This window comes from Labrus mixtus, chromosome 13 (assembly GCF_963584025.1).
Source record: "Labrus mixtus chromosome 13, fLabMix1.1, whole genome shotgun sequence".
NCBI classification, from domain to species: Eukaryota; Metazoa; Chordata; class Actinopteri; order Labriformes; family Labridae; genus Labrus; species Labrus mixtus.
The window spans coordinates 20,501,855-20,517,777 of NC_083624.1; the positions used below are offsets into that span (position 1 = coordinate 20,501,855).

At 47.9% G+C, this 15,923-nt stretch overlaps 1 protein-coding gene across 2 annotated transcripts in view; it reads left to right on the forward strand.

Moving 5' to 3' along the window:
* Positions 1–15,923, forward strand: part of zeb2a (zinc finger E-box binding homeobox 2a) — a 45,898-nt gene that overhangs the window by 23,198 nt on the left and 6,777 nt on the right. For both annotated transcript variants that reach the window (XM_061054098.1, XM_061054099.1), the window contains exons 3-8: positions 8,274–8,546; positions 8,748–8,819; positions 9,358–9,552; positions 10,430–10,644; positions 11,676–11,784; positions 13,992–15,859. In XM_061054098.1, coding sequence (XP_060910081.1) covers positions 8,274–8,546; positions 8,748–8,819; positions 9,358–9,552; positions 10,430–10,644; positions 11,676–11,784; positions 13,992–15,859 — 2,732 coding nt within the window. The remainder of the gene's footprint in view (positions 1–8,273; positions 8,547–8,747; positions 8,820–9,357; positions 9,553–10,429; positions 10,645–11,675; positions 11,785–13,991; positions 15,860–15,923) is intronic.

A 15,923-nucleotide genomic window follows, 5' to 3' on the forward strand; every position in this document is an offset into this window, starting at 1 on the left:
AAAGGTGTGACCTCGAGCACTGACACCTCACTTATTGTATGTTCTTCACCCCTCGCTGAGCAGACCCTGTGCATGCTAACTCAGATCCCTGCACTCTGATAGACTGACAAAGTCACAGGGTGACATATTGACACACTCATCCTTGCAGTTTACCTGCTGGAAACACCTGTTTGATATATGAATGAAGAGCTTGTCACTGACTCAAAGTGTCCTTACTGTCTCTGATGATATGTCATCAAGTATCACAGTGAAGCTCACTGAGACTGAGCCACACACCTGCTCACATTCCCACCTGCTCATATTCACACCTGCTCACATTCATACCTGCTCACTTTCACACCTGCTCACATTCCCACCTGCTCACATTCATACCTGCTCACTTTCACACCTGCTCACATTCCCACCTGCTCACATTCATACCTGCTCACTTTCACACCTGCTCACATTCCCACCTGCTCACATTCATACCTGCTCACTTTCACACCTGCTCACATTCCCACCTGCTCACATTCCCACTTGCTCACTTTCACACCTGCTCACATTCACACCTGCTCACATTTTACACTAACTGACAGTTACTGTGTGTGTGTGTGTGTGTGTCTGTGTGTCTGTGTGTAAAAGTGATGACCAAGTTTTCTTCTTATCCTCTTGGCCGGTGTGTGTCTGTCTGCAGGTTGTTTTGGACACACGCACACACACACACACACACACACACACACACACACACACACACACACACACACACACACACACACACACACACACACACACACATACACAGAGGTCTTGTGAGTCAAAGTTGTAGTCTCTCCATCAGCACTTTCACTTCTTCAAACTGTTCCAGGAACAGATGTTACCTCTGAGTGTGAAGCAATACCTGACTGTGTGTTGTGTGTGTGTGTGTGTGTGTGTGTGTGTGTGTGTGTGTGTGTGTGTGTGTGTGTGTGTGTCTGTGTGTGTGTGTGTGTGTGTGTGTGTGTGTGTGTGTGTGTGTGTGTGTGTGTGCGCGTGTGAGTGTGTGTGTGTGTGTGAGAGAGAGAGTGAGAGTGTGAGTGTGTGTGTGAGAGAGAGTGTGTGAGTGTGAGTGTGTGTTTGTGTGTGTGCGTGTTAGATGTTTGTTTTAGTCAGAACTCAAACGTCGAATCAGGCGACTGCTGCTGCTGCTTTTGTTAATGTAGTTACTTCGTCAGACTTCCGGCCCGTTAATGTGAGAACGTCATTATCAGAGACTCACAGGAAACTGATAAACGGGCGTTTCACGGTGAGATGTCATGACCCAAGAAATGACAGAGTTTACGTTGGAGACTTAAACGACACGCAGACGTCTTGTCTGGAAGTCGTTAAACAGTAAGCGCAGACTTCACCTGTGTTACAGAGAAATTAGCATCTGGCCCCCTAAACGGTTACGTCGTTATAAGAGCACGATAGATGGTGCTGATTGGTTCTGAGGTCATTATGTAACAAACATCATCAGACACACAAACAGCACATATACTGGATGTCTGAAGTCAGCAGTGAGGGGTGCAGAGTGAACACTGTCTGTAGGATTATGGGTCTTTGGGGTCTGTCTAATACCAGACTGACATCAGGTCCAGGTCTAACTGAAGAACGGAGGAGCGGTCCAATCAGAGAGCAGACGGACGTTTACAGCTTCACTCATGTTTCTGATGTTTCACCTCTTCTTCTTCTTCTTCTTCATCACCATCACCCACCTGGGAACATTAATAATTCACACACTCTGGATGTACCACCCCTCTGCCCCCCCCCCCCTCCAGAGAGGCTGCTGTGTTTAGAACTCAAACTGTTTCACGGTGTGTGAATCCATTATTCACTATACAGTCTTTTTATAAAGGGGGGGGGGGGGGGGGGGCACCATGCACCTCTACACACACACATACACAAACACACACACATGATGATGATTAATTGAGGTGTAACTCTGACAGAGGAGGTTTGATGAGCTTCAAAACGCATGTTTAACAAGATCCAGAGTTCAAAAGGTTTATTTTTGTCTGCAGAAGCATGCTTTATTTACACACACACATACAGTTGACTGAAAGTGCATTGTAACAAAAAACATGAAAAGTCACGAGTTGCTCACACCTCTGACCTTCTTCTTCTTTGTCACTAACCGCCCACCGTGTGTGTGTGTGTGTGTGTGTGTCAAGTCTTATCAGAGGGCAGCAGTCATGTTTCGCATAGCTTCTCTGTAATCAGAGGTGGAGGTGAGGGGGCGATGCTTCAACTGTCACTCTGCTGCTGATAGGGTTAACGTCAAACACACGCGTTCCTCTCTGTATGAAGGTTACAAAGAAACATGGACATGAAGTTTTGATGAATGCTCTCTGATGTTTGACCATGGAGCTCCCTAATGACATCATGGTCGTCATGACGCCCGATGTTAAACTGTAAGATTCTATTAAAAATACAACTATTCTGATGCCTTTTTGTTACCACGGCAACACAAAAGGAAGTCTGAGACACCTAGATATTATATCATTCATTGTTTTTAGAGAAGACAAATCACAGACAGTGGTGTGTGTGTGTGTATGTGTGTGTGTGTGTGTGTGTGTGTGTGTCTCTGTGTGTGTGTGTGTGTGTGTGTATGTGTGTGTATTTGTGTGTGTATGTCTGTGTCTGTGTGTGTGTGTGTGTGTGTGTTAAAGGTGTTACGACCTGATTAACTCGAGTTGTTCAAAGAGGAACTGCTGCTCATTCTTCTACTGTCACACCTTCAACCGCTGATAACAAACACACAGACACACACACACACACACACACACACACACACACACACACACACACACACACAGTGAACAAGGGCAGTGAACAACCCTGCAGTTCCTCGAGTGTCCACTAGAGGCTGGCTCTAACAAACCTAGTTTGTTTGCATCCTGGTTCAAAGTAGACCGATCTGATGAGCTTGTGCCGTTATCAGCTCCTTTTCACGATTAGGGCCGTGACCCACTCGTCTTTGTCAGGAGGTGTAAGCCCCGCCCTCAGCTCCTCCTCTTTGTCTGTCGATTGGTTGACTGAAGTTTGATATGGTCCCTATTTCCAATATGGGGACCGCCATCGATGGACTCCAGAGTCTTCAGAAACCTGAGGGAGACGTCACGTCCATGTATGTTTACAGTCGGTGTTTGAAATAATCCAAGTCAGGAAAGACACTGCTGATTGGATCAAACTCCGGATAGAAATAATGATGTCATATGTGTGTGTGTGTGTGTGTGTGTGTGTGTGTGTGTGTGTGTACTTAGGTGTTTGTTTGTGTGTGTGTGTTCTCAGGTGTCCTCTCTCGCTCTCTCTCTCTCTCTCCAAGCCTGCAACGACCTCATTTCCTCTGCAGCGTCTGTTTTACCTCCTCCTCCCTCTGTTGTTCACTCAGGTGATGTGCTCTCAGGCGAGACACACACACACACACACACACACACACACACAGAGAGAGCTTGTGTGATCAGTCAGTAGCGGTGAGCGAGCGGCAGGAAGAGGACGCAGCACCTGGAGCTCTGATCACTGTGTGAAGGGAATGAACGGATTATTACCACAGCTGGATTATATTTAAACCTTTATCAACATCCAAACCTGCCGGGGTTCATCAGCTCTGAAGCCCCGCCTCTTCGCTCTGGATCTGTGGAGTGCTTTTAACGGAGAGTTGTGATTGGCTGCTGTAACCCGAGCCTCACATTAAGGTTTGCTTTAATTCTACTTTTAATTTAATGATGAGTTCAAGATCCTCAACCTGAGGGTCCAGACCCCCTGAGGGGACGCAGCACAGCTCACAGCGGTTCTTCAGACGCATGAAGCCTTGGACTTTATTTTGAAAGAATTCAGACATTTCCTTTTTTCAGTGAATTTCCTCGGAATTATTTCAGATTAAAATCAAAGAGGAGACAAAAAAAGAGAGAGAAACATGTTCATCTGATGATGTGTGTGTTTCTGTGTGTGTGTGGGTATGTCTGTGTGTGTGTGTGTGTGTGTGTGTGTGTGTGTGTGTGTGCGTGCGTGGGTGCGTGTGTGTGTGTCTGTGTGTGTCTGTGTGTGTGTGTGTGTGTGTGTGTGTGTGTGTGTGTGTGTGTGTGTGTGAGTGTGTGTGTGTGTGTGTGCGTGCGTGGGTGCGTGTGTGTGTGTGTGTCTGTGTGTGTCTGTGTGTGTCTGTGTGTGTCTGTGTCTGTGTGTGTGTGTGTGTGTGTGTGAGTGTGTGTGTGTGTGTGTGTGAGTGTGTGTGTGTGCAGCACCTGCACTCAGTGAACACAGAGATCCAGTGTTTAGTCTGATCCCTGTAACATACCTTCTCATGACCACCTGCCCGGAAACATGCAACCCCCCTCCTCCACTCCTCACCCTCAGAAACAGCTGGTGGTGTGTGTGTGTGTGTGTGTGTGTGTGTGTGTGTGTGTGTGTGTGTGTGTGTGTGTGTGTGTGTGTGTGCATTAAAAGTAAGGGTGTTTGTGTCCAGTGAAATGGAGAGAAGGGGATGACGACACTGTGAGGAAGAGGAGGGAGAGAGAGAGAGAGAGGAGGAGAGGGGTGGGGGAGCTGATTAATGTGTCTTTGTAAACCCCCCCCCCCCCCGCATTAATCGAGTTAGGAGGGGGGGAGAGGGGGGAGGAGTCATTGTCTGTCCTCGGACACAAAGAGGAGACGTCAGCAGGTCGACATCGAACCGATCGTGCACAAACACATCTATAACAGGAAATAAACTGTGTGTGTGTGTGTGTGTGTGTGTGTTTGTGTGAGGTACAAAATGGTGGTCAGTGTTTTCAGATGAGCGGCTGCGTTGCCCCCGGTGACATCTGCCAGTCTGAATGGTTTTTGTTTGGGGGAGGGGCTACTGCTGCCCATCTACCAATCATAGCGAAGACACACGGCAACAACCTGCTGCTCTAAACACACACACCACCTTAAAGTTTCAGTCTCCTTTAAGACTTTACATCAAACCCTAATCCCACCCGGAGTGTCTCCTCCAGCCTCCTCGTATTTATTCTGCAGAAAGTCAGAGTGAGCTGATGTGAGAACGCAGCAGGATATAATCAGGAGAATTCACCTGGAGCGAGTGGGAGGGGGTGGTGACGTTTATTCCCTGTGATCGCTGCTCGACCATAGACTGTCTGCACGCCACCTCTACCATCTCCGTGCTCTAATGAACCTGCTGCATTATATTTCCTGTATAGCGTCGTGTAGAGGACTCCCCCCCCCTCCTGTCAGACAGGGATAGTCTCCAGCTGTGATGTGTCAACAGATCAGGAGGATATCAGGAGCAGTCCTCCTGTGTCAGTGAAGGATCAGTGTGCCTGTTGTTGTTGATGTTCACACGGAGACTCTGCTAAATAGACTGTGTATCAGTTCTCAGCAGATAAAGTTTTCTTGTTTGTGTTTTTTGTATTTGTGTAGTTTTTTGTAGTCATAATTAGTAGTATTTGTAGTCCTGGATTTTCTTCTTCTGTGGTTATTAGACGTGAACAGCCAACAGAGAAGGAAGTCAACATTTCTTCTTCTCCTGCAGGTCACACACTCTTTCACCAAAACAGCACGAAGACTGTGTGCGTGTGTGTGTGTGTGTGTGTGTGTGTGTGTGTGTGTGTGTGTGTGTGTGTGTGTGTGTGTGTGTGTGTGTGCGTGTGTGTATGTGTATGTGTGGAGGGGAAGGGCGAGTTAAGTCAATGATTGAGATCATATTATATCCTAACACATACCTTCGACCACACAACGAGTGTTCACGTCTCACTTTCAGCTCTTTCTTTTCTTCTGTGTGTTTCTTGATCACACAGGGCATTACCCTGCCGCCCCTCCCCCTCCCCTTAAATCCCCTCGTCACACCTCTTATTAAAGCCCGTTTTGTCCCACGCCCTCCTCCCCCCGCCCTACTCTTGGTATTCAGCCCAGGTCAGCAGATTTCGGCCCTGCCCACCGTGGCTCCCCTTTTTAATTTGCACCTGTTGTGCAGTTGTTGGGGGGGGGGGGGGGGGTGCAGGGGTCTACAGCAGACAAAGATCATATTATGAGCAGATATGCAGATAATCTGTTAGCAGCCGAGGGGAAGAGAACCTTACAGAGAGGCTGTACTTCATTTCTGCTCTCTAACAACATGTGAAACATGAAGCAGAGACAAGACAGAGAAGCATCGCAGACAGTCAGGGGACAGAGACTCACATAGAGTCAGAGGACAAAGAGTCACAGAGACTTACAGAGAGTCAGAGGACAGAGAGTCAGAGAGACTCAGAGGACAGACAGTCAGGGGACAGAGACTCACAGAGAGTCAGAGGACAGAGACTGACATACAGTCAGAGGACAAAGAGTCACAGAGACTCACAGAGAGTCAGAGGACAGAGAGTCAGAGGACAGAGACTGACATACAGTCAGAGGACAAAGAGTCACAGAGACTCACAGAGAGTCAGAGGACAGAGAGTCACAGAGTCACAGAGACTCAGAGGACAGAGAGTCAGAGGACAGAGATTGACATACAGTCAGAGGACAAAGAGTCACAGAGACTCACAGAGTCAGAGGACAGAGACTCACAGAGCGTCAGAGGACAGAGACTCACATAGAGTCAGAGGACAAAGAGTCACAGAGACTCACAGAGAGTCAGAGGACAGAGAGTCAGAGGACAGAGACTGACATACAGTCAGAGGACAAAGAGTCACAGAGACTCACAGAGAGCCAGAGGACAGAGAGTCAGGGGACAGAGAGTCAGAGGACAGAGACTGACATACAGTCAGAGGACAAAGAGTCACAGAGACTCACAGAGAGTCAGAGGACAGAGAGTCACAGAGACTCAGAGGACAGAGAGTCAGAGGACAGAGACTGACATAGAGTCAGAGGACAGAGAGTCACAAAGAGTCAGAGGACAGAGTCATAGAGACTCACAGAGAGTCAGAGGACAGAGAGTCACAGAGACTCAGAGGACAGAGAGTCAGAGGACAGAGACTGACATAGACTCAGAGGACAGAGAGTCACAAAGAGTCAGAGGACAGAGTCATAGAGACTCACAGAGAGTCAGAGGACAGAGAGTCACAGAGAGGCAGAGGACAGAGAGTCGGAGGACAGATAGTCACAGACAGACAGAGGACAGAGACTCACACAGAGTCAGAGGACAGAGAGTCACAGACAATCAAAGGACAGAGACTCAAAGAGAATCACAGACACTGAGAGGACAGGGATTCACAGAGATTCAGAGGACAGAGACTCACAGAGCGTCAGAGGACAGAGACTCACATAGAGTCAGAGGACAAAGAGTCACAGAGACTCACAGAGACTCAGAGGACAGAGAGTCAGAGGACAGAGACTGACATACAGTCAGGACAAAGAGTTACAGAGACTCACAGAGAGTCAGAGGACAGAGAGTCACAGAGACTCAGAGGACATAGAGTCAGAGGACAGAGACTGACATAGAGTCAGAGGACAGAGAGTCAGAGGACAGAGAGTCAGAGGACAGAGAGTCATAAAGACTCAGAGGACAGAGAGTCACAAAGAGTCAGAGGACAGAGTCATAGAGACTCACAGAGAGTCAGAGGACAGAGAGTCACAGAGACTCAGAGGACAGAGAGTCAGAGGACAGAGACTGACATACAGTCAGAGGACAAAGAGTCACAGAGACTCACAGAGAGTCAGAGGACAAAGAGTCACAGAGTCACAGAGACTCAGAGGACAGAGAGTCAGAGGACAGAGTCATAAAGACTCAGAGGACAGAGAGTCACAAAGAGTCAGAGGACAGAGTCATAGAGACTCACAGAGAGTCAGAAGACAGAGAGTCAGAGGACAGAGAGTCATAAAGACTCAGAGGACAGAGAGTCACAAAGAGTCAGAGGACAGAGAGTCGTAGAGACTCACAGAGAGTCATAGAGTTTCACAGAGAGTCAGAGGACAGAGAGTCGGAGGACAGATAGTCACAGACAGACAGAGGACAGAGACTCACACAGAGTCAGAGGACAGAGAGTCACAGACAATCAAAGGACAGAGATTCACAGAGATTCAGAGGAAAGAGAGTCAGAGGACAGAGAGTCATAAAGACTCAGAGGACAAAGAGTTGTAGAGAGTCCAAGGACAGAGACTCCCAAAGACTCAGAGGACAGAGAGTCACTCACAGGACAGAGTGTCATGAGTCACATCCCTATATTCTATGTGATGTATTCACGAGATGCTTTGCATCGACCATGTATGGTTTCATGTGGGCTGGTAGGGGGCGGAGTTAAAGGTGGTTCCAAGTGAAAACATTTCTAGGTGGCTGTGATTGATGTCCGTCTAAACCTACCCGTCCTGTTTGTCTGTTTCAGTGCTAAACTATGAGAATGTTCTGGAGACGAGCTCAGAGACCGACGAGGACGACAGGACGCTGCTCTCTGAGGACAGCAGCCTCGCTAATGGAGGGGGGGCAGGAAGAGGTGTGGACCATGATGAGGTGGGCAGTCCAGCCGGCATTCCGGCTCCGGAGGCATCACCCCGGGTTGCTCACGCTCTACTGTCCTATCAGGAGGCATCTGAGAGGAAGGAGAACCAGAACCACTGCTGGAGGCTGGGAGACACAGACAGTCACCTGAACGGCTCAGGTGAGAGGAGGAGGAGGTGGTGTTTCGCTCCTTTGAAGGCTGAATGAAGTATGACTCCTGTTAAGGACATGAAGAGGACAAACACAATGAGCCTCAGTTTTTAGTCCTTATGTAGAAAAGAGGAAGAAGAGGAGCAGGAGGAGCAGAAGCAGGAGAAGCAGGAGGAGAATAACAGTGTTTTTCTGTGGTTTTCTCTCACAGAGGACAGGAAGGAGGAGTATGACGCTGTGGGTCTGGAGGTGTCTCTGCACTCTTCTGTGGGAAACTCAGCAGGTGAGATCATTTTGTGTCCCTGTCTTCACAAGTCTTCACGTGTGTTTCCTGATGTCCCTGAACTCATCACGTGTGTTTGCTGATGTCCCTGAACTCATCACTTGTTGTTTCCCGATGTCCCTGAACTCATCACCTGTGTGTTTCCTGATGTCCCTGAACCCATTACATGTGTGTTTCCTGACGTCCCTGAACTCATCACGTGTGTTTCCTGATGTCCCTGAACTCATCACATGTGTGTTTACTGACGTCCCTGAACTCATCACGTGTGTTTCCTGATGTCCCTGAACCCATCACATGTGTGTTTCCTGATGTCCCTGAACTCATCACGTGTGTTTCCTGACGTCCCTGAACCCATTACATGTGTGTTTCCTGACGTCCCTGAACTCATCACGTGTGTTTCCTGATGTCCCTGAACTCATCACATGTGTGTTTACTGACGTCCCTGAATTCATCACGCGTGTTTCCTGATGTCCCTGAACCCATCACATGTGTGTTTCCTGACGTCCCTGAACTCATCACCTGTGTTTTTTTTACCCAGTGAAACGACTGGAAGGCGTCACCGAGCTGGATGAGTACTTCCTGAAACGCAAGCTGGAGGACGGCGACGGTCACCCGGCAACCATCGCCGAGTACCTGCAGCGCAGCGACACCGCCATTATTTATCCAGAAGCCCCTGAGGAGGTGACACGACTGGGCACGCCAGAGGCCGTGGGACAGGACGAGAGTGAACATGGTGAGAGGCGGAGCCACGAGGAGGCGGAGACAAACACCTGACATTAAAATCTGTGAAAAACAAAGAGAAGACAGAATAACTGCTGACATAGATTTTATAATATGATTTATTTCACGTTATGACATTTCTCATTATCTGACAGTTTTAATGCGTTCATGAAAATATTTGGTTAGATTTTTTAATTTTTTATTTTTTATTTAACCTTTATTTATCCAGGAAAGTCCCATTGAGATTAAAAACCTATTTTTCAAGGGAGTCCTGGCACTTATTTAACGTTTTTAAATGGATTTAAAATGGATGGATTTAAAATGATTCGATCATGAAAAGTGTTAGAATGAAAACAGCCAATGAAAGGGTTAAAGATGTTTAGATGGAAATAACTACATGGACCACAGTTAGTTAAAATCAGGTGCTTATCTTATTATTATAATAAGCTAAGCACCAAGCTAAGAGGTGCATAGCTTATTATTCTAACGTTGAGTGTTTGCATGTCCGGGTGGTTTTTATTTAATATCATGCTTAATGAACCCTAACGATTCCATCGTGACTTGTTGAATCGTTATGGGAGCCCGTCTGAAGACATGAACCAAACAGCATGTTTAAATTATCATCTCTGGATGAGCTTAAGCTTTAGTTCTGTACAAGTTCAGGATGTTCATCATATTTAGTGACGATTATTCCTTTTGGGTTTCTATGTTCCTAACACCTCTCCTGGTCACCTTTCTGGAAATCAGCTCCTTATTGATGAATATCTGTGTCTGTGAAGTTTAGACCAATGGATGATCACAACAAGACCGCTGCTCCCTCCATCTCAGGTGCTTAAAGATGGAGTCAGTTTGGGATAACTTACTGTTGACCTTTTGACCTCTGTGTGTAGACCTGATGTCGGGCACACCTGACGACTTCGCCCAGCTGCTCACCTGTCCGTACTGCGACCGCGGGTACAAACGTCTGACGTCTCTGAAGGAGCACATCAAATATCGACATGAGAAGAATGAGGAGAGCTTCAGCTGCCCGCTGTGTGCTGACACCTTCAGCCACCGCACACAGCTCGAGCGCCACATGACCACACACAAACCTGCCCCGGAACAGGTATGACACACCTTCAAAATAGTAATAATAAATAATTTAATTTGATTCAGACATGAAACTATAAATGAACACAAATGTTTCTGACACTGAAGAGGACCGAGGCTGGAGCCCTGAGGAACTCCTCCATTCTCTTATCATATCTTTTACTCTTAAATCTCATAATGTACACAAACTACAAAGACCCTAAGTCAGATAAACTCCCTGACTGAAACTGGATTGTATCAGAAAACAGCACCAGGTGCCGCTGTAATATGATTGGTTGAAATGAGCAGCGTGTAAACACGGCTCAGTGTAATGGAATAATTATAATGATGTTAAATGTTTCCTGCACACTTGTGCACTTGAGGAAACCAGTGCTCGGCATCCATCAGATGAAACCAGCAGAGAACCAATTAAACAGTAACACCCTGATCATACCTGCCTCCCCCCTCTGACCCCCCAAGCAGCAGATGGTCTGTTGTTGATCTAAAGAATCATAATCCTGTAAGGACCTTAAGTGCTTCATTATTCGTGTACTTCCTCTGAATTAAACTGTTAAAGAGAGACGAGCGGCTTCTAACCGACTGAGAGAAGAGGAACTAAATGTGTACCGTCATCAACACACACACATACACACACACTCACGCACACACACACGCACACATAAACACACACACATACACACACACACGGATAAACAAACACATGTACACACCAACACACACATAAACACACACACACACACACACACAAATACACACACGTGTGTGTTTGTTTGTTTATCTGTGTGTGTGTGTGTGTGTGTGTGTGTGTGTGTGTGTGTGTGTGTGTGTGTACGTGTGTGTGTGTGTGTGTTTGTTTATCTGTGTATTTGCATCTCTAACAGGGACCGTACCTTCACACAGACTGTTACCTCGGCTCAGCCCACTCTGTTCTCTTTTTTCTGAAACTCTTCGATTCCCCGTCCACTCTTCTTCTTCGCTCTCTAATCTGCTCTGAGACTCCCACTCGTCCTCACTCGCCTCATCTCTCTCTTTGTTTTCTGCCTGCAGGCGCCACTGCTCGGCGAATCAGCTGGAAACCGAAAGTTTAAATGCAGCGAGTGTGGAAAAGCCTTCAAATACAAACACCACCTGAAGGAGCATCTCCGGATCCACAGTGGTGAGTCGCCCCCCCAATACGCCGTCTGACACCTCATTATCACTCATAACCTCCCGATCCACTCATGACTCATGACTCTAAGTGTCGAGTCAGTCAACCTGTTTCAGACGAGTCAACTCTGAAGTGAAACAACAAAAAGGAATCCTGTTTGTTTCTGATGATTCCTTCTCTCACTCTCATGCTGTTACAGAGCGTGTTGTGAGATTAACATTAAAGAGCCTTTAATCTGACTAATCTATACCAACGTGTGAGGAAACATCCTCGACACAAAGGAAAGCTGTGAAGTGTTCAGCCTCAGAGAGCTCACTGATTGGCCCTGCAGGAAACCACTCACGCTCCAGGCTGCTTCAAGGAAATAATCTTAAGAAAGAGACGCATGAAGGTTCACATTAAATCAACTTTATCTGAAAAGTTTCTTTATTTATTTATTCTCACATTTGAAAAACTCATCCAAACACAAAGACATTCTGAAAGAGGCAGGAAGCTGACTGATGTCATAAAAAATATTGATTCAGAAACTTAGAAAAACCACAACATTTAGCAGAACGGCAACGTTAGCAGTAAACACAAAGAGCAGCTGAGGCTGTCGTTGTTGTATTGGACGCATTAATACGATGACCTGATGGTGGCGCTGTGTGAACAGTGGAGGATCACCGAAGTTCATTCCAAGGCGAGCTTGATGTTCAAATCTTTAAAAACATTATGACAACAATAAAAAGCTCACTGTGGACCTCACTCTGTTTAGAAAATTTAGGAACAGAAATGACAGATCAAAACTCACTCGAACAAACCCTCTGCTATTGGGTCTGGGGGTTTTTCAAGATGGGAGAGAGGTAGGCAGCGGGCGACCCCATTAGCCGGCCCCCTCCGATGGCTCTGGGGGCGACTAAAGAGTTGACCCCCCCGCATCAAATGAACTAAAATAACACACACACACACACACACACACACACACACACACAAACACAAACACACAAAGACACACACACACACACACACACACACACACTTAGGGCGCGGTCACACTGGTCATCTGTACCGTGCTATACCCAAGCACGATTGCACCCCCCGCTGCGCCATTCCCACGCTGGCCCACACTACACAGGACTATCCGTTCCTAAAAGCACGATTACCTCTAGTACATAACGTTGTAATACAACACATGCACGCTTTATGTTATTATGAAGCGTGCTCAGTTTACAAACAGGCGGACGAGAGAGAGAGAGAGAGAGAGAGAGACGCGCAGTCGAGTCCGCGTCTGCACATCAGAGAAAAACACAGAGCATTACAGTTACTTTACTGACTTTGCAGCTTATTTTAAACCATTTTAATCAGACACAGCCATAAATAAATTAAAAAATAAAACAGACGCGCAGACAACACAGAACAACACAGAGAATATGACAGCTACTTTGTGGTTTATACTGAGTCATTTTAGTCAGATACAGACATGAAACTCTGGATTTCTCCATAATGAAGGCTGTCAGCATTGTTTACCGCGTGCTTGTGCTCGTGCATGAAGTGTACCGTGTTGAAGCACACCTCTCCAAAGTGTGCCAAAGCCAAGGAAGTGTACCATGCCTGAGCACGATACGGAGCGGTCACACTGGTCAAACGAACTGGACTTTAGGGTTGAAGCGTGCTTGGGCACGGTACGGATGGCCAGTGTGACCGCGCCCTTACACACACGCATGCACGCACGCACGCACGCACACACACACACACACACACACACACACACACACAAACACAGACACACAAAGACACACACACACTTACACACACGCATGCATGCACACACGCACACACACATACTCACACATACACACACACACTAAAACACACACACACACACACACACACACACACACTCACGCTCACACACACACACACACACATACTCACACATACACACACACACTAACACACACACACACACACACACACACACACACACTCACGCTCACACACACACACACACGTAGCCCCCTCGTTTCCGGTCTTTTTTGTTTATGCTGTCTTAAATGTTAACACATATTATCACATCACATAGTATTGTTCTTGTCCTGTACTTTCCTGCATCACTAAATAAAAAAAAAGTGAAACAATCAAATAAAAGATAATTATTTAAAAAAAACTGACTGTGAGCTGACTTCATGTCTGTGTTTGAGAAAATCAAATAATGGATACCTGACGTTGTGTTACAGGTGAGAAGCCGTACGAGTGCTCCAACTGTAAGAAGAGGTTCTCTCACTCCGGCTCCTACAGCTCTCACATCAGCAGCAAGAAATGCATCGGCCTGATCGCTGTCAATGGACGAGTACGCAATGGAAACAACGGCAAGCCTGGCTCCTCCCCCAACTCCACCACCTCATCGCCTGGAAGCCCCACCCTTGCCCAGCTCCGCCACAAACTGGAGAATGGGCGACCGCTCTGCCCTCCGGATCAGCAGGGTCAGTTGGACATCAAGGCTGAGCCAATGGACTTCAACGAGTACCGTCTGCTGATGGCCTCCCACCATGGCTTTGGAGGACCAGGGGTCTACCTGAACAGCCGTGGTGGGAGTCCTATGGGCCTCCATAGCTCCTCCCACAGCCCCGTCCAACACCTGGGGGCCCTGGGCCTGGATTTCCCCATGCTGGGCTATGCAGGAGCTCTCGGGAACAACCTGAGTGAGGTGCAGAAGGTGCTGCAGATCGTGGACAACACAGTAAGCAGGCAGAAGATGGACGGGAGCCCAGAGGAGATTTCCAAGCTCCGAGCCTACATGAAGGAGCTGGGGGCCCAGATGGAGGAGCAGAAACTGGTCCAGGCCAGCTTTCAGGTGGGGGGCCACGGTAGCCCAACAAAGAGCATCATTGACTACACACTGGAGAAGGTCAACGAGGCCAAGAATCTGATTGATGATTCAAAGAGGCAGGCAGACATCAAGAAGCAGAAGCCCAACCACTCGATGGACCTCAATGAGGAGAAATCTCACAACGGACAAAACCACTTCCTGTTCACCTGTCAGTTCTGTAAGGAGACCTTCACCGGGCCCATCCCCCTGCATCAGCATGAGCGCTATCTGTGCAAAATGAATGAGGAGATCAAAGCAGTCCTTCAGCCTGCTGAGACAAGTCCTGCCAGCCTCAGGGGGGCGCTGTCCTCTGATCTGTCCAATACTGACCGGGCCACCAGCCCCTTGAACCCCTTCAAAGACCACGTGTCCGTGCTTAAGGCCTACTTTGCCATGAACACAGAGCCCAACTCAGAGGAACTGCTCAAGATTTCCATCGCTGTAGGACTTCCCCAAGATTTTGTGAAGGAGTGGTTCACCCAGTGGAAGAACCATAACCAACATGGAGGCAGTCTCAGGAAAAGGTCGCCCCCTCCTGACCACAGCTTGTCACTTCCTGCCTTAGATTTACACAGAGGATTCACTAATGGACTCACAAAGACCAACATGTTTACATCCAACAGGCAGATGATGGGGGACAAACCAATGGAGCCCCTAGACCACCTGAGGAGCGACACTCCATCACCCCTGAACCTCTCCTCGACCTCCTCCAAAACATCTCAGAGCAGCTCGTACACTCCAAACAGCCTGGCCTCAGAGGAGGCCCACGGGGACACACCTCTGGATCTGTCTCTGCCTAAACACATGGCTCAGAGGCTTGTCTCATTGGGAGAGAAGAGGCCCCGCCCCAACGGCTTTCTCATCCAGCGTAACAGCGAGGCACAGGGGCGAGAACAGGTGTCTGCACCATTAGATCTGGTTAACATCAAGAAGGAGGTCCTGGTTCCTGAGGGTGGAGGAAACTCTGCCCACCAGCTGGAGAAAAGCACCAGTCCCATTTTTGGGATTAACCCCTTCGCTGGCGGTCCGGTCTACACCTCTCTGCCCCCTCACGGAGCATTCCCACCTCCCAGCTTCATGTCTCCGGCCCAGGCCTCCATCCCCGGTCTCAGGTCCTACCCAGGGCTCGACCCCATGAGCTTCCTGCCCCACATGGCCTACACCTATGCCACCGGGGCGGCCACGTTCGCCGAACTGCAGCAGAGGAGGAAGTACCAACGGAAACCATGTTTCCAGGTAAAACTACTCAACAATCCAGATTCTCTGTGAAACTAAGTACAAAGATTAAAAATGACAAAAT